Source organism: Lissotriton helveticus, chromosome 3_1 (assembly GCF_964261635.1).
Source record: "Lissotriton helveticus chromosome 3_1, aLisHel1.1, whole genome shotgun sequence".
In the NCBI taxonomy this organism is placed as follows: Eukaryota; Metazoa; Chordata; class Amphibia; order Caudata; family Salamandridae; genus Lissotriton; species Lissotriton helveticus.
Window position 1 is genome coordinate 489,993,515 of NC_136061.1, and position 21,001 is coordinate 490,014,515.

General features: G+C 41.8%; 1 protein-coding gene across 6 annotated transcripts in view; it reads right to left on the minus strand.

The window, feature by feature from the left end:
- Positions 1-21,001, minus strand: part of OSGEPL1 (O-sialoglycoprotein endopeptidase like 1) — a 429,995-nt gene that overhangs the window by 113,978 nt on the left and 295,016 nt on the right. For all 6 annotated transcript variants that reach the window (XR_013609033.1, XR_013609031.1, XR_013609032.1 and 3 more), the window contains one exon: positions 19,199-19,347. Coding sequence is in view for 3 of the 6 variants with exons in the window: in XM_078683695.1 (XP_078539821.1) it covers positions 19,199-19,347 (149 nt within the window). In the remaining 3 variants the exon portion in view is untranslated. The remainder of the gene's footprint in view (positions 1-19,198; positions 19,348-21,001) is intronic.

Sequence of the window (21,001 nt, forward strand, 5' to 3'; positions counted from 1 at the left end):
AGTAATTGGAGTGGGAATAGTAAATTATTAATATTTACTGTCCAGTACCTACCATTAATAAATACTAACTGGAGTGGGAATAGTAAATTAATTAAGTTTCGTATCCATATCCTCTAATTAATACTAACTGGAGTGGGAATAGTAAATTAATGAAGTTTAGTGTCCATGACTTATCCCTAATTAATACTAACCGGAGTGGTAATAGTAAATTAAATACATTTAGTGTCCAGCACCAACCCCTAATTAATACTAACTGGAGTAGGAATAGTAAATTAATTAAGTTTAGTGTGCAGCACCTACCCCTAATTAATACTAACTGGAGTGGGAATAGTAAATTATTTAAGTTTATTGTCCAGCACCTACCCCTAATTAATACGAACTGAAGTGGGAATAGTAAATAATTAAGTTTAGTGTCCAGCACTTACCCTGAATTAATACTAAATGGAGTGGGAATAGTAAATTAATTACGTTTAGTGTTCCGCACCTACCCCTAAATAATACTAACTGGAGTGGGAATAGTAAATTAATTAAGTTTATTGTCCATCACCTACCCTCTAACTGGAGTAGGAATAGTAAATTAAATATGTTTAGTGTCCATCACCTATCTCTAATTAATACTAACTGGAGTAGGAATAGTAAATCAAAAAAGCTTAGTGTCCAGCACCTACCTCTAATTAATACTAACTGGAGTGGGAATAGTACATTAATTAGGTTTAGTGTCAGGCACCTACCCCAAATTAATACTAACTGGAGTAGGAATAGTAAATTAATTAAGTTTAGTGTCCAGCACCTACACTGACTTAATACTAATTGGAGTAGGAATAGTAAATTTATTAAGTTTAGTGCCCAGCACCTACCTCTAATTAATACTAACTGGAGTGGGAATAGTACATTAATTAGGTTTAGTCAGGCACCTACCCCGAATTAATACTAACTGGAGTAGGAATAGTACATTAAATACGTTTAGTGTCCCACATCTACCCCTAATTCATACTAACTGGAGTGGGAATAGTAAATTAATAAAGTTTAGTGTCCAGCACCTACCCCTAATTAATACTAACTGGAGTGAGAATAGTACATTAATTAAGTTTAGTGTCCAACACCTACCCTGAATTAATACTAACTGAAGTGGGAATTGTAAATTAATTAAGTTTAGTGTCCGGCACCTACCCTGACTTAATACTAACTGGAGTAGGAATAGTAAATTAGTTAAGTTTAGTGTCCAGCATCTACCCTGTATTTATGCTAACTGGAGTGGTAACAGTAATTTAGCTATATGCGTATTATTTTAAAATCTTAAAATAATATTATAGTTTAAAGTAGTATAATATTTTAATTATAAGATAGTTGTAAATGAAAATATAAACATTATATATATACTTTATTACAACATATTCTTTTAGACACTATGGGGGTCATTAGGATGACGGGCATCCTAGCAGGGATTGGGACCGCCCGCCATAAGGGCGAGGGTCCTGTGGGGGGCATTAGGATGTGCCCGCCACAGTGGCGGGCACATCCTGCATTTCTAGCATTGTGGCGGGCGGTGCTCTCAGCACCGCCCGCCACAATGCTAGAAATGCATTTCATCATTTGCATAAACAAAGCGGCAGGCACCCCCCATGTGCAGCCCCCACCCCTCCTTCACTCTCGGGGCTCGCAGGGGGCCCCCAGAGTGAAGACCGCATGCCTTTCCATGGCAGCATTGCCGCCCCGGAAAGGCATGACTGACAGCGCATACTAATATGGCTGGCGGTGTTTATGACACCGCCACCATATTAAACATTCTCCGCCCCGGCCGCAAGGCGACAGGGGCGGAAAAGCGGCGGACGGTCTTTCCATCCGCCACGGTCCCCCCCGCCATACTAATATGGCGGAGGGAATTCGGGAATGGATGTCGGGCTGATTGCCTCCGCCAGGCCGGCGGCGGCTACCGCCAGCCTGGCGGAGGCAATCCTCCCGACATCGTAATGGTCCCATATATTTAATTTAAAAAACTTAATATCTAACATTGAATATTAATTAATAAAATGGTAGACAACAAATTAGACATTTTAATATTTTAAAGATGTTTATTTATTGTAAATTATTTAGAAATCAACAAGAAATATTTATTTTGTTAAAAATGATAGATAAAGACATAGAGATAGGAAATCATATTTATTTTACAAATGCAACATGTTTTGTACATATGAATATTTTTACATTTAATAATTAAAGAAAACATGTTATTATAACATTGGTACATTGTTTTAAACAGTTGTGTAAACTTTGCAATAACAGATATTTAAAAATATTTATTTATAACAGTGATATTTCAGTTTGGTATAGTGAAATTTTTTTAATTTACATATATTGGTAACATATTAATCTTATAACCATTATCACATTTAAAAAAAACATTTTTTAAGTATAAACTTACTTACATTTTCCCCAAAAATAATAGAACCCGATCAGGCCAGATTTATCCAGTCCCGCCAAGCTCATAGACAAAGCTTATCAAAATGTTATTAAATTACATTTATTTTATATGTTCGAAGCTGCCATTTCTGTTTGAGGCTTGTATTTTGTACCCACTAGTGGTTATTTTGTGTTATTTCGAAGGGGAGAAAATCGCGGTCGGGAGCTGCTTCGCGTCGAGGAAGATAAGATTACTTTTCTTTATTTAAACTACATTTTTAATTTAATTTGTAGATAGTGTGTGTAGAGTTTTGTTTTTGGAGTTATGTTTTTTTTATGGTTTCAGCGATTTATGTATCGTTATTGTTTGAGGCCTAGTTTAGAAATGTTAACGTCTGGTAGGATATGTGTTATTATGGTGTGTATAATGTTTGTAATACTGTTATATTGTAAATTATGTGTATATTTGTGTGGGTGGGAATGTTTGTGAGTTTTTTACAGGTTTTGTTCGATTGGAGTTGCGGTTACTACCAGATTGCATTTTTTCAAATTAAGGAAGTGTATATTAGTTTAAGTAACTAATAATTATTTTACACTTCCTTAATTTTTCGGGTTTTCATAGAGTGTTTCTTTTTTCAAAACACTTTTTCAATTTTTTAAATTGTTTATGGATTGTGGATTTACAAATCAAGGATTACTTTTTGGAACAGTTGGGTTTTTTCATGTTTTGGGGGGTAATTTATATTCTATTTGGAATATGAGCTACTATCATTGTTTTACAAGATGTTGGATTTTTGGTCTACAGCTACGTAAATGGTAAGTTAATTTAATTATTTATTGTGGGAAGGAAATGCTATAAGATTTACTGTTATTGTTTATTTTTTTAAATAGCTTATTAATATGTCTATGCCTCCATATATATTTGTTATTAATAAAAATATATTAGACAAATTATTTAGTTTAAAAAAGTAAGCATTTTAATAATTTTAACAGAAAAGTATTGTATATTTTACACTGTTTTGAGAGTTTAGAGTGGGATTTTGGCAATTAGTGCTAAGTATTCTAGGCCTCTTGTTGTAGGGTGACTTGTTGTTGTAGGTATTCAAACATTTGTTTAGTTTGTTTGGATAGTTTAAGCCTGATTTGTGTGACAGATTGTTCCATTCTTAGCTGTTGGTAGCTCTGTTCTTTTTGGAGGGAGAGTAGGAGTGTGTGTAGAGTTACCCCGCCGCTGCTGGAGTAAAGTCACTGAGGACCAGCTTGCCAACACCCTCAGCAAGAACCCACCCACCGACCCCACCGACCCAGACACCGCCGCCCGCAACTTCAGGCACTGGATCGACGACTGCGCCAACACCCTCGCCCGCTCAAGAAACCATCCAACAGCCGCACCAGCATGAAAGCCGCCTGGCTCACCGAAGAACTCAAGACATCCAAATGAACATGCCGGAAACTGGAGAAGAAATGGCTCCATGAACGAACACCGGACAGCCACGCAGCCCACAAGGACGCCACCCGCCGACATCACCACCTCATCAGATCAGCCAAGAGATCGTCCTTCAAAGCCCGTCTGGACAACAACGCACACGACAGCAAAGAACTCTTTAGCATTGTCTCCAACCCCAGCGCCATCACCAATGACATACCGCCCTCACAAGAACTGTGCGACTCTCTGGCTAACTTCTTATACCGCAAGATCGCCAACATCCATGACAGCTTCAACACCATGACAGCACCTACAACGCCAGACACCACCCCTCCTGCGACCACCACCCGTGCCACCCACCTGACCGCCTGGACCAGCGTCAACGACGAGGAAACATGCAAGACCATGAACACCATCCACTCAGGATCACCATCAGACCCCTGCCCACATCACGTATTCAACAAAGCAGACGCAATCATGGCACCCCAACTCCGGAAAGTAATCAACTGCTCCCTCGAGACAGCCACATTCCCGGAAAGCTGGAAGCACGCCGAGATCAATGCCCTCCTCAAGAAGGCCAAAGCGGACCCCAAGGAACTCAAGAACTTCCGGCCCATCTCCCTACTCCCGTTCCCGGCGAAGGTCATCGAGAAAGTCGTCAACACGCAACTGACCCGATACCTCGAAGACAACAGCATCCTGGACTCCTCCCAGTCCGGTTTCTGAAGAAACCACAGCACAGAGTCAGCCCTCATCGCTGCCACAGATGACATCAGGTTGCAACTAGACAACGGTGAGACATCTGCCCTCATCCTCCTGGACTGGTCTGCCGCCTTCGACACGGTCTGCCACCGCACACTAAAGACACGTCTTCAAGAGGCCGGGATACAAGAGAAAGCCCTCGACTGGACCACATCCTTCCTCTCCGGGAGAACACAGAGCGTCCGCCTCCCACCCTCCAGATCCGAAGCCACCGACATCATCTGCGGCGTACCCCAGGGCTCATCTCTCAGCCCGACGCTATTCAACGCCTACATGACCCCCCTCGCCCATGTCGCCCGCCAGCACCACCTCAACATCATCTCCTATGCCGACAACACCCAGCTGATCGTCTCCCTCACCAAGGACCCGCACGCCGCCAAAACCAACCTCCACGAAGGAATGAAGGCCGTCGCGGAATGGATGAGGATCAGCCGACTGAAGCTGAACTCGGACAAAACGTAGGTCCTTATCTTCGGCTCCACCCCCTCAGCCTGGGACGACTCCTTGTGGCCGACCACGTTGGGAACAGCAGCGACACCCACCGACCACGCACGCAACCTGGGTACCAAGACCTGCACACCTTCAGAAGACTCCTCAAGACCTGGCTTTTCGAACAGTAGCAGCACCCCCCTCTCAGCGCCTTGAGACCCTTGCGGGTATGTAGTGCGCTCCACAAATTGCTTGATTGATTGATTGATTGATAGATAGAGTAGGTGTACCTCGTCCTGTTGTTGCTTGGAAGGCATTATGCCAACCTTCAACAGCATGGTTTGTTTTTGCCTCTTGATTTAGAGTGCTAAGGTAGACATTCCACCATGGAATTTGGTATTTTGGTTGTCTCCTATGTCCTGATCTATGGAGTCTTCCCACTCCGGTATCTTCAAAATAGTCTAGGAGGGGACTTAATTTTTATTTGTGTTGGTGGTAGTAAGGACTTTCTATTAAAAGATTGTAATGTTCGGCACCATCTGTAACTGGGACGTAGGCTAGTGCAAAACGTTTTTAATTAGGTATGCGAATGAATCAGGATATGGGTAACCAAAGTCCTTTACATGGCGGTGCCATGGAAAGACTGGCGGGGATTGGGTTGGGGGGGTCGCTGCACCCTCATTTCCATGCACCACAAGTAGTGAAGGGAAATGCTGTGTATGCACTTTTGACTTTGCGTGCAGTAGCCAGCAGCCAGCACCACCGCCCGCAATGTCAAAAGCCCAGGATGCGCCCGGCAGTTTGGCGGGCGCATTCTAATCGCAGTGGTGGGACCGCCGCATGTCTGGTGGGCGGTCCCAGCACTGCAACGACTACATCAGTCCGCCCGCCATCGTAACAAGCCCCTTAGTGTTGATTACTGAAGGTGTCTCCATAGACACTGATTGAAATGATAGTAACATTCCTGAATAGACGTGTGTGGGTAGGACTTTAGAACAGCACTTATCATAGCCTGCTCAAAATCTATTATTATTTTCTGTGGAAAATAATTATTTGTTTCCTGTTTAATTTGACTTAGTATTTCCATATATGTGGAGTTCTGTTTATAGGGAAGCAAGGCATAGATAGATAAAGGGGAAGTTGGTGTTCTGATACAAGGCATGGGCAATAATATTGTGTGTTTTTATTGGTTAATCTTTATTGTTTTATTCCTTTTGGTAGTTGTTTGGGAAAATGCTAATTAAGAGTCAGTTATTTTTTTTTCACATGTTGATTTATTTAAATGTGTATTATCTTATATGTGATGTTAAATAATGTGCCTACATGATCTAAATATGAAATTAAAATGTTATTAAAAGTGTATTTATCATTGAATGTTTTAAAATATGTTTTTTTAACATTTGCTAAAATTATGATATATATGGTAATGTATATGCAGTGTATGTTTATATAAATATAATTATGGTGTTCAATTTTGTTTGTTTAATTTATTTTTGATTTGTCAATCTTTTTACAAAAATATTGTTGTCTGTAATAATATCGTTATCAATATTTTGTACATGTATTTTTTTAAAGGATGTTAGATATTTTGAATAACGATATTTATGTGTTCGATATTACTGTAATCGATAATTATGTTTGATATTTTGAGGTTGATAATAGTGTATTTTGTTAATTGAGTATAGGGTATCGATATTAGGCTCATCGATATTTTTGTGTCGATAAAAATGTAGGCTGATATTGTGTCTGTCAATATTATGTTAGTGATTCCTTTTCAGGCATTTAACTTGTATGTGGTATATCCTGGCGCTTTGTAAATCACACTTTGAGTCCATTGTCACATTCTAGAGCGGACAACTATGGGTGGGCGGAATTTGCACAGTCCTGCTACGCAAAGCTCAGCGAAATGGTAAAAAATCTCCGCGACCATTCGCAGAGTTCGGCAAACATAGGGAATTGCTTGTTCTACCCGTTCGCAATGCTTTTTTCCTGTTCGCGAACGCTGTTTGCGTGCTCGGGGAGAAATATCTTGCAAGCACGCATTTTGAAAGAGCGAACAAGCAAAAAATTCCACAAAGCTGCGTATCGTGGAATTTTTGGCTATTCTGTATTCTCCGCGGAACGCGAAATACCCAAAATTCCGCAAACGGAACTGAATTCACCACCCAGGCCTACTGACAACTCTAGGGCTGTTATGACTGGCTCTTTGGGGCAGCCTAGCAATGGCAAAATCAGTCAATTTTGTCCTGATGTTTAACGTGCTTAATCATGTTTTGATATTAAGATCTCAGTTTTAAAGGTGGTTTATTTTGGACTTGGCCCTTTTTGCAGGGCCATCCCAGAACTTTTTGCCTAACTCCTGTATTTTTGTTCTACCTGTTGATGGGGGTTTTATGACTCTGGGAACTTTATGACTGCTGATCGGTGCTAAAGTGCATGTGTTCTCTCTTGTAAACTTGGTAAGATTGGTCAACACCTGTTTGGCATATTTGATTTACCTGTAAGTCCCTTGTACAGTGGTTTCCCATATACCCAGGGCCTGTAATTTAAATGCTACTGGTGGTTTTGCAGCGCTGCTTGCGCCTCCTCGGAAGTAGCCTTCCAAACCTGTTTCAGGCCTCTGCCGCTAAAGGCCTGCACACGCAGTTTACTGTCACCATGGTGTGGCATATAAAGTGGTTGGCGTGTCTGCAACTCCCTTTTTACTACATATAAATCACCCCTAAGTTAGGCCCTAGCTGGCCATATGGGTAGGGTGCTGTGTAGAAAGAAGGTAGGAGACATGTCTAAACTGAGTGGCATGTCCCGGTAGTGATCAACAGCCTATTTTGTTTCTACTGTTTTAGAAATGGCACTTTTAGAAGTGGGCATTTCTGTGTGCTTATGTGTCTTTGTGCCCCCGCTGGTTTGTGAATTGACTGTCCAATTTTGGAGTGACAGAGACAGGGGATGTGAATTCTCTTCAGACAGCCACTGGGAGGGAGGTTCAATGTGTGACCTGCCTTTCCAGGATAGAGAGGACTGAGTTGAATATACCTGGGCTGCGTTTAGAGTAGTGGGAGGAGATTTCTCTGCACCTGAATAGGCCTGGTCTGCCCTGAACAATGCTGTCTCCACCTCTAGCCAGGAAACGACACAAGTGTGGACAGACCTGGTTTGGACTGGGCTCAGAGCCCTCTGCCACCAGAGAACAAAAACCTTGGGACTTTAAGTAATGGGGCTGAGAACCCGCGTAAAAAGGAAGACACTGCGTGGCTGCCCTGCTGCCCCAGGGGATTGCTGGGTCACCAGGGAACCGCCATCTGGACTTTGTCTTTGTGGGTCGGCCTGAGCCTGCTTCCGGCTTGGGCCCGAGTGACCTCCCAGGGCTTTGTGGCCTGCCCCGGCTGCTGGCCTGCTGCTTCCTTTTGCTTTTGGGCAAAGTGTGTGTTGGAGCGCTTAGTGGCCTGCGAGTTCTGGAGATTTGCTGAGAATCGCCTAGGGCTTTATCCACTGGAAAGCCCTTGCATTCGCTTGTGCTTAGCTGGAACCCGCGCACTGCCGTGGGCCTGACTTCTGGGCCGAGCCCTCCTATTTTATTGGGAGCCCCAGAGGTACAGCACGACAGGAAGCTGAGCGTGGGCCCTTCAGGTTACCGTGGCAACGCAGGAGCCGCAACCCGTAGCGCCGGCCAGGGAACAAAACTGGAAGGACGACTGCATGCCGCAGCCACACACCTCTGCAAAAGCCAACTCCAATGAGCTGAGGCCTTGCCCGGTCTGAGAGGCTGCTTGAGATCTGGAGAGGCTCCGGGAGTCTAGCCCCACTTACCCGACCTAAGTAGGGTGATTGCAGTAAAGCTCCAGAAGGGAGCGTCGCTCTGTCATTCAGCCTGCGGCAATGGTGAGCAGTGTGTACATGGCGGTTGCCCTTTGTCCTCCAAACAGCGGCCCGCGGGACACGCTTAGAGGTCAGTGCTGCCTACTAGCTGGCTGCAACTGCACCACGCGTTCATGGGCAGCTGCCCTTTTCGGCATTGGGGGACTCAGTGAGGGTTCCGCACCTAGAAGTACCAGTGTGTGTCCCCCTCTCCCCCCCTTTATGCCTGTATATCAGTTAGGTCTGAACTGGACTGGCATGGTGAGCACAAGAATGATGGATTTAACCAAGATCTCTTGACTCGGGGTGAATGTTTTGATTTATTCTACATTTCATCCATCAATTGTATGTCTTTTGCTTTGTTGCCCTAAGTGCGCTGGGGATGCCGAGACCTAGGTCCCAGGCTCACTGTGCCACTGGATTCAAGCAAACCTGGCTGATGAGGGGTGAAAACCCAAAACCGGTCCTAGGATGCTTGTTTCCGGTCCAGGGAGGAGCTGGCTTGGCAGTTTGGACTGGTCTGTTCCCATGAGGCACAGGGTCAAGACTGATTTGCAAATAGTCAGGTATAAACAGGGGTGGCATGGTGAACAAAAGAATGAGGGATTTAACCATCCATCAATTTTGTGTCTTTTGCTTTCTCCACTAATTGCGCCGTGTATGCCCAGACGTGGGTCCGGGGCTCACTGTGCCACTGGATTCAAGCTATCCTGGCTGATCAAGGTTGAACCCCCTAAGTCGGTCCTCGGTGCTTGTTTCCGATCCAGGGAGGACCTGCCTTGGCAGTTCAGGCTGGGTTGTTCCCATGAGGCACAGGGTCAAGCCTGATTTGCATATGGTCAGGTCTAAACTGTGGTGGCTTGGTAAGCAAAAGAATGATGGATTTAACCCAGATCTCTTGACTGGGGGTGAATGTTTTGATTTGTTCTGCTTTCAATCCATCATTTTTGTGTCTTTTGCTATTTTGCCCTAAGTGCACCGGGTACGACTTGACGTGGGTCCCGGGCTCACTGTGCTACTGGATTCAAGCTATTCTGGCAGATGAGGGGTGAAACCACGAAACTGGTCCTAGTATGCTTGTTTCCGGTCCAGGGAGGACCTGGTTTGGCAGTTCAGGTTGGGCTGTTCCCATGAGGCACAGGGTCAAGACTGATTTGCATATGGTCAGGTCTAAACTGGGGTAGCTGGTGAGAAAAAGAATGATGGATTTAACTCAGATCTCTTGACTGGGGGTGAATATTTTGATTTGTTCTGCATTCAATCCATCAATTTTGTGTCTTTTTATATCGGGGCACAATATCTTGTTGGAGTGAACGGGGTGAGAGCTTGACGGAGGCCCCCGCTCTTCAGCCAGAAAAAGGAATAGTATTAGAGGCTCCTGAGAAGGAGTGAACTATCCAGAATTGTCGAATTCCCCAGTTGCTTGTGGGCACGTGGCCAGAAACCTACGGGGAGGACACCCAGACACCAGGTACCCTCATAGGGGCTTACAAGGGGGTGCGTGTTTACTCTGGTTCTCACATATGGTAGTGTGTACACGGGTAATGTGGATGTGTTGTGCCCTGATGTAAGGTTGCATACTGCTGATTAGGTTAAGTGCTGGTGTTTCTGCATTAGGTGTCTATGCTATTTTATAATGTGTGCACTCCACAAGTGTGTACTATAGTGCACTGCTGAGGTTGTTTATGCATAGTGTTATGTTAGGTGCAATACTACCAGTAGTTACTGGTTATCCTGACATATGTTATGAATGTTGCCTGATTGGCACAGTGATTTATGTGATTCAGCGTGATGTCATTACAAGTGCCTAGTGGCACTATGATATATGGGATTGTGATCTAATGTGTTTTATGAAGAATACAAATAATATGTTATATAACCTTGTGTGGAGTCTCTTTTGAGGTGTGCCTAGGGTGCCACTGTTGTGTGAGTGTGTTGCGCAAACACTTCACACATTGCCTCTGGGATAAGCCCGACTGCTCTGCCAGGCTACCAAAGGGGTGAGCAGAGGTTATCTTCAGTGTGTTACTCCCTTACCCTGACTAGAGTGGTGGGTTCTGCCTGGCTTAAGTGCATACATTAGCCAACCAGAAACTCTATTTATAACAGTTAGTTTCAAAAGGCTTTGTAGCAACCATTTTATTAACTACTTGTAGGCATTTCGTAAGTCCTGATATCTCAAGGTCAAAAGGGCTTTCCAGTTTAAGAATAATATGCGTGTCATCAACGTAGTTGTATCAGGAGAGTTTAAGGGTTGAGGGAGTTGTGCCAAGTTTGGATAAAATAACTGGAATTGTTGAATCTTGGGAACACCTCCCTTTTATGGGATTTGTGACAATAAGTATAGAGACAGGGACACAATTTGAGCTCTGTCTGTGAGGTATGGAAGAATCCTCACTAGAGTTGTACTTGGTATCCTTTCTACTTATAGCATTTAAAATTCTGAGTAGGGGCTGGCTGTCCACAGTGCCAACAGTTGCAAAGAGGTCCGGTAAGAGGAGGGGGGCTACTGCGATGGAGTCCATACAGTCTTGATGCCATCTCAGATTTCAAGCCAATACCAGATTGTAAACATGTTTGTTTATCAGCAAAGAAGGATTTTGATATCTGAATGAATACTCCTTTTTCTAGTAGTTCACCCAGAAAAATAAAGTTGATTCTTTTAAGTCAGGAGAGATTGATTCAATGTATCATTCGTTCGATACAGGCCTACAATGGGTTGGGTCATTGGGGGATATTTCTTGCTTCTGCAGGATTGGTTTGACATACGATGTTTGAATACCACTGAGGAATTCTCTGGATGATGGGGATGCGTTGATTACTGCTCATACAAAAATCAACAATTTGCTATGGCTCAGAGGTGGCGTCTGGAATATTCTTGAATATTTGTAGGGGACCAAGAACGAGAAGTGATCCAGCAAGATTAATTGTCATCATTAACATCATTGCTTGTTTACAGATCGAATGTTTATTAAGTAAATTTGTAGATCTGACTCTCAGCTTTTAACAGCATTGAAAGATACACCACAGAGCACAGTTTACTTTATCTGTCCATAAATAAGCTGAAGTGTTGAATTAAATGCAACGTAAACCCCAGAGAAACTGAGTGCATTGGTCTGTACAGTCCCGCTCAGTAAGACAAGCTAATTCTGTTATATCAGGAGAGGTGGATTCTATATCTCATTCATTTCAGCTTCCACCACAATGTTTCTGTCATACATATTTTACAAAGCTGGATTGTTAGGATCACTGTTTATAATGATAGGTTAGGCCTGCCATTCCATGGATGCATGTGCTGCACAACAAGACCTCAAGGAGCAGATGATTAATGAAGGAGGAAGTGCTGTCTTAAATCCCTCCAGGATACTGGAGGTGTAGGAAAGGCCAGACATTATTTATCCACACACTGTGAGCAGAAGCCCAACTGACCACAGGCTTTGCCAGATGAAGAGTCACAGGAGCTTAGATTACCATGAGCAAACCTCATGGGGTAAAATTCCCTGCCACAAGTCACAAATCCTCCAGGGGAAGTCTGTGCAAGTGCCTATGAACTGAGAATGCACAGAAGAAAGACATCTTTGGCAGCAAGCCAGGTGTTAAGTGGCAATTGTTGAGTTGGAGATGGAGTCCAGTCATAGAAGGGATGCAAACACACAGTAAAAAAAGATGCTGTGTCACAGATTGAATCCTGTTGTATGACACACAACAGCAATTTGCTCTTGTCTGCAACTTACTTAAATAAAAACTGAAGAAGAAATATGCCGTGGGCCAGCTGCACATGTATGCTGTAGGCCACATGTATGTTCTGCCTTTGCCAACCCTCTGGAGCTCCGTTTGCCACCCCTGTGCTCTCAGTAATGAGAAAAGGATAGACAAAGTGGATGATTCCAGATATCAATCCCAAATCTTCCACCAATGACTACACTTGTATAGTGGTGATACACTATGTTGGCACCTCATATGGGTAAAACATGGGGAAAAGGTAATTGTGGTTAAGGGGTATCAGATACGAATGAGCTTTCGGTTGGTGAGGATTCTTTAAATAGACAGCCCCTTTTGTTAGGTTCTTAAAATCAAGGTAATACTGAATGGGGAAACTTCAGGGAAACACAAATCAAATGTATAATAATTAACCACTCCAGCCACCAAGGTCTTATTTTGATACAACAAATAGAGATAGCGAGTACATAGCTATCGCATACGGTACATAAAGTCTCTCTAGAAACAGCCTAACCCTACTGAAACACAGCAGTGACATAACAGTAAAAGTAGCTAAACAAGTGAGCGAGCTCAGCCCTACAACAGATCTAACATTGCCAGGGACCTGTGTATCCTCCTCACTTGTACTCTTACATAGACCACAAGGTCTAAAAGACTTCAAAGTATTGCCACTCTTTTAGTGCCCAAGCTACTAAAGCCCTGACAATACATAGCACAATCTTGCTCTGATTGTGTCCCAGCCACTACCGGCCGGTAATCTTCTGATTATACCCTAGCCACTAAGAGCTAGTGAAACACTACTGCTGCCCTACGCATTCCTTTCTGCACCACTCCCCAAGTGACAATCTTCCATTGGTTAGTCGGGAGTAGGCAGGATGCTAGCCAGGTATTTTCTGACTTGCCAACAGATGAGTGAAATCAGTCTTACCTACCAAATGTAATCTTTGCAGCTTTAGCAACTAAACAATACCCGGCCAGCTTAAAGCCCTGGATGCAGCTTCTGCACATATCTTAATTTTAGGGTGAAAATTAAAGGGTTACAAGAGGAAACAGTATCACTGATCATACATAATTTCTATTATACTGTGCATTATTGCAGCAACAATTAAATTCAGCAAATGAATCAATTTTAGCAGGTTAATTCCCTCACAAAATTGCTGCTGTTTGAAACTGTGTAGCAAAACCTTTTTAGCAGGACTTTCCTCATGCAGACGAAGTACTGGGAACACGTAAAACTTTGCAATCAATGCAAAGTGTCACTTTAGCAAAACATCACAGATACATTTTAAATTCCCACACCCCTAAAACGTTGTGACTTATTTTATTTTACTTTCTTTAACATTAATAACGTTCGGTACTGGTCATCCCGCAGCTTTCAAGCAGCCAATGCCATAACACTGAAAAGTTCAAGCCTGTCCAGAAGTGAGCTTTCTTAATGAAAGTTCTGAAAGTCTAAAAGGTCATTGCACAAAAAGCCGGGGACGTTACTGCCAATGGTGTAACTGGTGGCACAGTAGTTTGAGGGGCCCTCTGCATCTTAAGTATATCAGTTTTCCTGCTCACAGGGGTATACCGGAACACTTATCATTGCTGACATTGAGAACCTTGAGACTGATATGTTCTCTAGATTTCTCTAGAAAGCAGAGTTTAGTTTTCTAGACCCCCTGTCAGTCAATGTGCCAACTCACGACAGAAATCCAGTTGTACTACAACCACACCACAACCCATTGAGCAATATTTGAGTGGGATGTGTTGATACCCCAAACATTCTTTCATTAAGGATTAACATACCCACGAACATTAGGGATACATTTGAGAGATGTATTTAATTTCAAAATCCTGTTCTAGTGCACACAATGTAATTGTAACTACAATAAAGACAAACAAAATGGCAGCAATGTTTACCAAAAGCTTAAATAAAAGAAAGAACTCCAACATTATTGCTGTTATATATTTATAGAAATCCTACCCACATTCTGCTACTACTAAGTGCTAAGTGGTTCGAATCGCATATCTGTTTGAACTATCCAAAGTGTGTTCAATAAAAAAGTAAAGCCTGCTATTCTTGTCGTGTGAGCCCAGCTGCAATGATAAGTTCAGTGAGTGGAGGCTGAGTGCCTCCTTCCCCGGTAGCCTTCAGTTAAAATTGGTGATATGATTCTGCCTGGCCTGTCCTATTGTTGCCTGGTGTGAAGGTGCCCTCTAGCCCCTCGCTCTTTGTGCTCAGCTTTATGTAAAATGATTTCACTGTTACGGAAACTCTCAAAATAAGCAATTAGCAAAGAGTGGCATGATGTTCTTATATACTTATTTTCACCCTGCAAGAGTGTTTTTTTAAATAACAAACGAGGCACGTAGTTATCAACCTTCTAGAAACTTCCAATAATAATTTACGTAAAAAAGAATAGCTAGCTGTTAGATAAAATACTGTAAACACATCAAAAAAATAGAGAAATGAACTAAATGTGCTATATGTTCTATATTAACCAAATGTATTCACTTTTGATTGATTAGTACGTGTTACTCAAAAAGGGGAATATCTAAAAGAGAAAAATCGTAAGGATCATGTCAAGATCTTTGCTATGCCACTGCTTTAAGACAAATCACCTTCTGTCAGATCTCAAATTTGAAAGCAAGTTCCCATCCTGGTGCTTACAAAGTCAGTTACTGTCCCATTCTAAGATTTTAGCCTTCATATCGTCAATCAAGTAAGCTAACAACAGAACCAAAGGAAGAGAACTGGCTGCATAAAGCTGTATACGTTAGAAGTAAAGCTCCAAAATACAATGAGCAAAAAAGGTTAATTTTACTATATGATTAATTATGAAACTGGGGCTAGCTGTAAGTAGCTGTTTAGTGGTAGCAAAGTCTGTGATTCTTCTAATCACTGGATGTGCAACCGCTAAATAGCTGATTTAAAATGTAACTTGGTACTGAATAACAACACAGGTTTAGAAAGGTATAAGGAATCACACTTTTGGAGGGGTGTGTTCTCTTCCAAATTACTATTTGCAGTGGTATGCATCACCGGTTTGTAACTGCAATTTCGGTCGCAAATCATTGATAGGTTACCGCCTTTTTTTGAGAATTTGGTAACCTATCGCACTGGGGAAGAGATCCACTTGGCACCACTTCCCGTTTGTGAATGTCATTAAAAAAAAGTTTGTTTGGGAGTGGGGCAGTGCCAATTCAAACATTTTGTGACCCACTCTGAACTGTGAATGTGAAAGGTGACGTAAAAGTACATATCTCAGTTTGTATAATTTCACTAGATTTGCAAAAAGTTAAGGTGCAATTTAAGAACATTTACTAATTCATTTTACGCACATCTGGCACCTAATTTTGAGAAACATATTTCGTAGAATATACAACATAAAGTTATGTTGGCCAGTTGTCCAACTTAGCAAGATGGTACTAACCAAAGGACTTTATTCTACAACTTGCTGAGTAATATTATCAGACTAATAGACTATAACCTGAACACATTTTGCTGCTGTTGTTGTTTAGTTCATCTTCGGGGAACTTATTGCACTGTCACAACACCGGCTGTGAAACAACACTGCTCAAAATGTACATTAGGAAAAGACGCACATTCTAATTTAGCATTTGTAAATTCAAGACTCAAAGGAGTGTTCTAAAACCATGCTGCTACCATAGAGCACTTTTCAATAGCAGAAATTAATGTTGGATTTAAGGCAATCACATATAGGATGAAGTACTCTCTGCTGTACATTTAGAATACTGCATTAACATTGTGTTCTGTGACCATACAGTGTAACAAGGGAGAGGTTCCTTAACCCCTTCGGCGCTGATGACAAAGCCAGCTCGTCATAGGCGTTACCTGCGCTACGCGGATGACGAGCTGGCTTTGTCATAAACAAGCCATTTTTTTATTTTCAGCGCACAGCGGGAAAACGCGGTAGCGCGGTAGGGGTTAATAACGTCATGGGACTCTGAGGTGACTTGAAATATTCTTTCAAACGTACAACAGAATGTATTTTGGGCCAGATGCATGAAGCATTTTGTGGTTGCAAATTGCCCAAGTTTGCGATTGCCAAAATGCCTTTTGTGATTTACAAGCTTCCAATTGAGATTCGGAAAGTAACAAGTTACTTAATCACAATTTTGGTTTGAGACCCGGTACCAATATGGCATTTGGAAGGGACATGTTTAGGGCGTTCCTTCCAAATACCAAAAAGTAGTAGTATGTAGTAATGTTTAGCAACTGAATTTCGGTTGCAAAACATTAATCTTTTATCGACTCCTCAAAGGAGGTGGTAAGCCATTCGCAAACAGGAAGGGGTCTCTAAGGAACCCTTTCCCCCTTGTGTATGTTGACCAAAACATTTTGTAATAACAGGCAAAGAAAGGTCCAGAGGACCACTTACATTTTTTGAAATGCATCCCATTTTCCATAAATGGGTTACATAAAAAAAAAAAAAAGATTGCTTTATTTAAAAGCAATCACAGACATGGTGGTCTGCTGACCTCAACAGGCCACCATCCCTGTTACGGCTGTCATCTCCAATGGGTCTCACGTTCCAACCTACGTCATTATTAGTCAAGAGGTAGGTAGATTTGCAATCCACTAGGAATCGCTAATTTAAAAATAAAAGCTGCATACATTAAGAATAGCGATTACCAAAGAGCAATTCTGAAAAATATCACTATTTGGAAATAGATATTCTAAATGTTCGTACATCTAGCCCTTAATTCCTTATAATACATCTTAATATTAGTAAATGTAGCATAACACTAAAAGTCTGCTAAAGTGGCAGTAATGACGAACTAACAAGTCAATTTTTAAAATGTATGCATATTGTTAAAATGGAGATGTCTTCTGTTTGTTCTTGAAAAGATTTTTGGGCTTGACTTTTAGCTGCTTGAAGATGTTTACCTCACTGGTTATTTTATAGAGTGCAGTAATTTCCTTATGATTTTAATTAAGTGTGCAATAAATGTATCTATCAACAATACAGGGTATGTCATTCGTTATAATAATTAGTCGCACGTTATACTTCCAACAGAAATCCAAAATCCGTGGCCTCTAGCTACTTCGTAAAAACAAGAACAGATGTACATTTGTAGCATAAATATCGGGAGAAATGAAACACTAATATATAATTAGTAATGTATTCCAAAACTATTAGATGCAATTTGATGTAAGTCTTTTCCACAAACTAGATATCATTCATAATATGTGAGAACATGCAGACAGATTCCTTCCTACTCCTGGGTAATGACGTACGGCTGCGTGTAAAAGAAACATACTGCCACAAATAGCTCCTTACCCCTAGTTACTGTTAATTCAAAGGAATACAGTTCAGAAGAGCTGAAAATGTCATCCTCGTTTTCGGTGACTTGGTATTTACACTGATTGTTAAGCATGGAGGCAGGAACTGTGATGTTATAATTCACTTATAATAACTAATAACAGCTGAGCAACGATGGCAGTTTCTTAATAACGTCATTATTGAGGTAACACCTACACTGTAAATAGTAAATTTAAAACCAGTTTTAATACAAGAATTGCAAGCCGACATTTATTATATTTTGTGGTAATAATTTTCAAGAATATTCATTAAAGATTTAATACATGTAATAGAATGTTCAGGCTATGCTTGTTATAAAGCCCGTTTAGAAAAGGGAATTTTTCTTGGCAGTGACTGGATGCGCTCAAGAACTCCGAGACATGTGAAGCAATAAGGCTAGGCCAGCCAATCCGAATAGGACTCGAACAGCTTTTGAAGGTACACATATGTGGAGTTAATAGTAAATCTAAAATTACCTTAATGTGCTTACCCGCTCGATATTTTTGTTTTTAAAATGTTGGCCTCGATACTTTGGTAACATGATTATTCTGTAGTTGATATTTCGACATACAACAAAAAGAATTAAAAAAAGTTGTATGAGGTGTTTTGCCCTAATTTCATTATATCGCCTAGCCTTGGACTCAGTGACCATAATTTGGATGGCTGGCATGGACCTCAGCAGGGTTTACTAATGTGATTCCATGGCTCCAGCACCATAAGTTGGCAAGACTCCTCTTTAAAGCTACAGGTCAGCCATAGCCTTATAGCCATATAGTTGAGTAAGGCTGATTTCCAAACTTCGGATTTGTAATTGTGGGAACATAAAATAAGTCCATGTAGCCGAGGTGTCGATAAAAGAGGATGGTTTATTGTAGATCATAAGATGACTCGTTAGATAATAACGTGAGCCCCACCAGGAGCAGCTCCCTTGCTGCTCAGCCCATACTCCCAACTGACACTCGTCCACCAGGCATCCTCAACTTTCCATTACCTCACATGCACCAGCAGTCCACAACACATCCACTCTGGCTGAGTAGCAAGGCAGGAAAGAGGTAAAGATTCATGGCACTTAATCCAAGATACCACACATCTGCCCCCTTTACAAGTCAACAACAAGGAGTAACATGCTGCCCATAGCATTATATACACAGGACAGAACAGAACAAATAATGGAAATAAATAAATAAATACATCAGAAGAAATCACGGGAAGACAATCAATAAATACATAAGATAAAATCATGACACACATCTTCCCCTTTTTCATAGTAAAAATCACTAAACTAACTTACCAAGAAAGCATCTCTTTGAGGTAGAAAGCCTTCCCGCTGGCAGAAGAGGATTGCCCGGTGGGTGCGTTTAAATATGTGCAGTGCTACTGTGTACTGGACCGCAGCAGCAATATCAGCTGCACAGGAGACAATCTGCCCCTCCTTCAGGCCTGCAGAGACAAGTAACTTTCTTCTTTATCCACTGGACCACAATTTAACAGCACGTATAATAAAATTGTAACTGTTTTAAAATAATTGAAAATAAATTTGTCATGGAAGAAAAAATTCTGCCTTTTCTACACATTATTCACAACATGCATACAACTGTAAAGGATACACAACACTTGAATACTCCAAGCTGGCAAGATAGATTACCAAAAGAGGAAAATAAAATGTTACTTTCCTTTACCATTATAGAAAATGTTTGGAGTACTCTTCATAAGAACTGGCGCCGAATTCAAGCAAATAACTTTCACACCTTGTATGTACTGAATAAATTGCCACTAGAATAGGGGAATTCAGGAAACCGTGCCTGGTGCCAGGGCCTCCAGGTCCTACCTAAGGTGTGTATTTAGATGCAAACTGTCTCACCAAAGGTTACAATAATGTTGTACTCACACACTAACTTCTTTTGAAAAATGTATTTGTATTTTCATTTAATCAAAATGTTTGAGGCTTGTTAAAATCCTGTATACAACTCTCATTTTTATTTTTAGGAAACCCCAGCCCATACACGTTTTGGGCCAACAAACGTTTTCATATGGTGATGACAAGAGTAGGGGTGGGTGAAACTCGCAGAGTTTTACTCTGGTGAGTTTCAAGGAGATACCCAAAAACTCAGCGAGACTCTGCAGAGTTCTGCAAGTGGCGGAGTTGTGGCACATTGTGCTGCTTGCGTTTATTTTTAGCGCTGGGAGTTTGTCCTGTGCTGTAAAATCAGAACTGATGGCACTACTTCTTTCTGCTGCTGGAGTAGATTTTCTACTCGAGTGACAGCTTGCTCACAGCGAGCAGCAACTTTCTTAATACGAGAGGTAGCGACTTGCAGCAACCTTCTGCATTGAGAAGTCTCACCAGGAGGCAGTTTAGCGCTTGATTTTCTCACTCACCAACTTACCATTGGCGAGCCACATGCAAGAAAAAAAACCTCTGCCAGTCGATGGTTGGCGGAGTTATTCAGAAACTCCACGCTCCAAACATAGCACGGAGTGGGCAAAACGTCATGAACTCCGCCAGAGGAGCGGAGTTTACCTCCGACCCCAGACAAGATTTCAAATGCCAAATATATTTAAACCTTTGCCAACCAATCCTGATTCCCCACATAAATTGTGATCAGGAATCCATGGGTTTCCACGTGCACAACTTTAGTAATCCACAACCAGGTGGGACACTGGGTGCTGATTAATACGTCAGCAGTGCTCAAACAACCTGGTGTAGCCTAATGGAATTATTAGAATACAAGAACGTCAAACAGAGTTCATCTGCCCATGGTGCTTTCTGAGGATCAGCAGACCAATCAGCTCGCACCACTTGTTACCAAACAAGCATGACATAACATGGTCTATAGGAGGATAAACTGCTGGCTAAAGATTTTGGAGAGAATTGTAATATATGTGGCTGCTTGAGTGTATGGCATCAAAACCTTTTACTGAAGGAAGTCTCAGGTAGGTTTGTTACCCGTTGCTGGTGACTGAGGTGCCAAAAGACATAACAATTACTGATTTGAAGCATACTCAAGGTGGAGGTCTGAACACACATTCTACACCTAAGACACCAAGAAAGAACCAGCACGTCATTCAGGACACTGAAAGATTAGCAAATAGC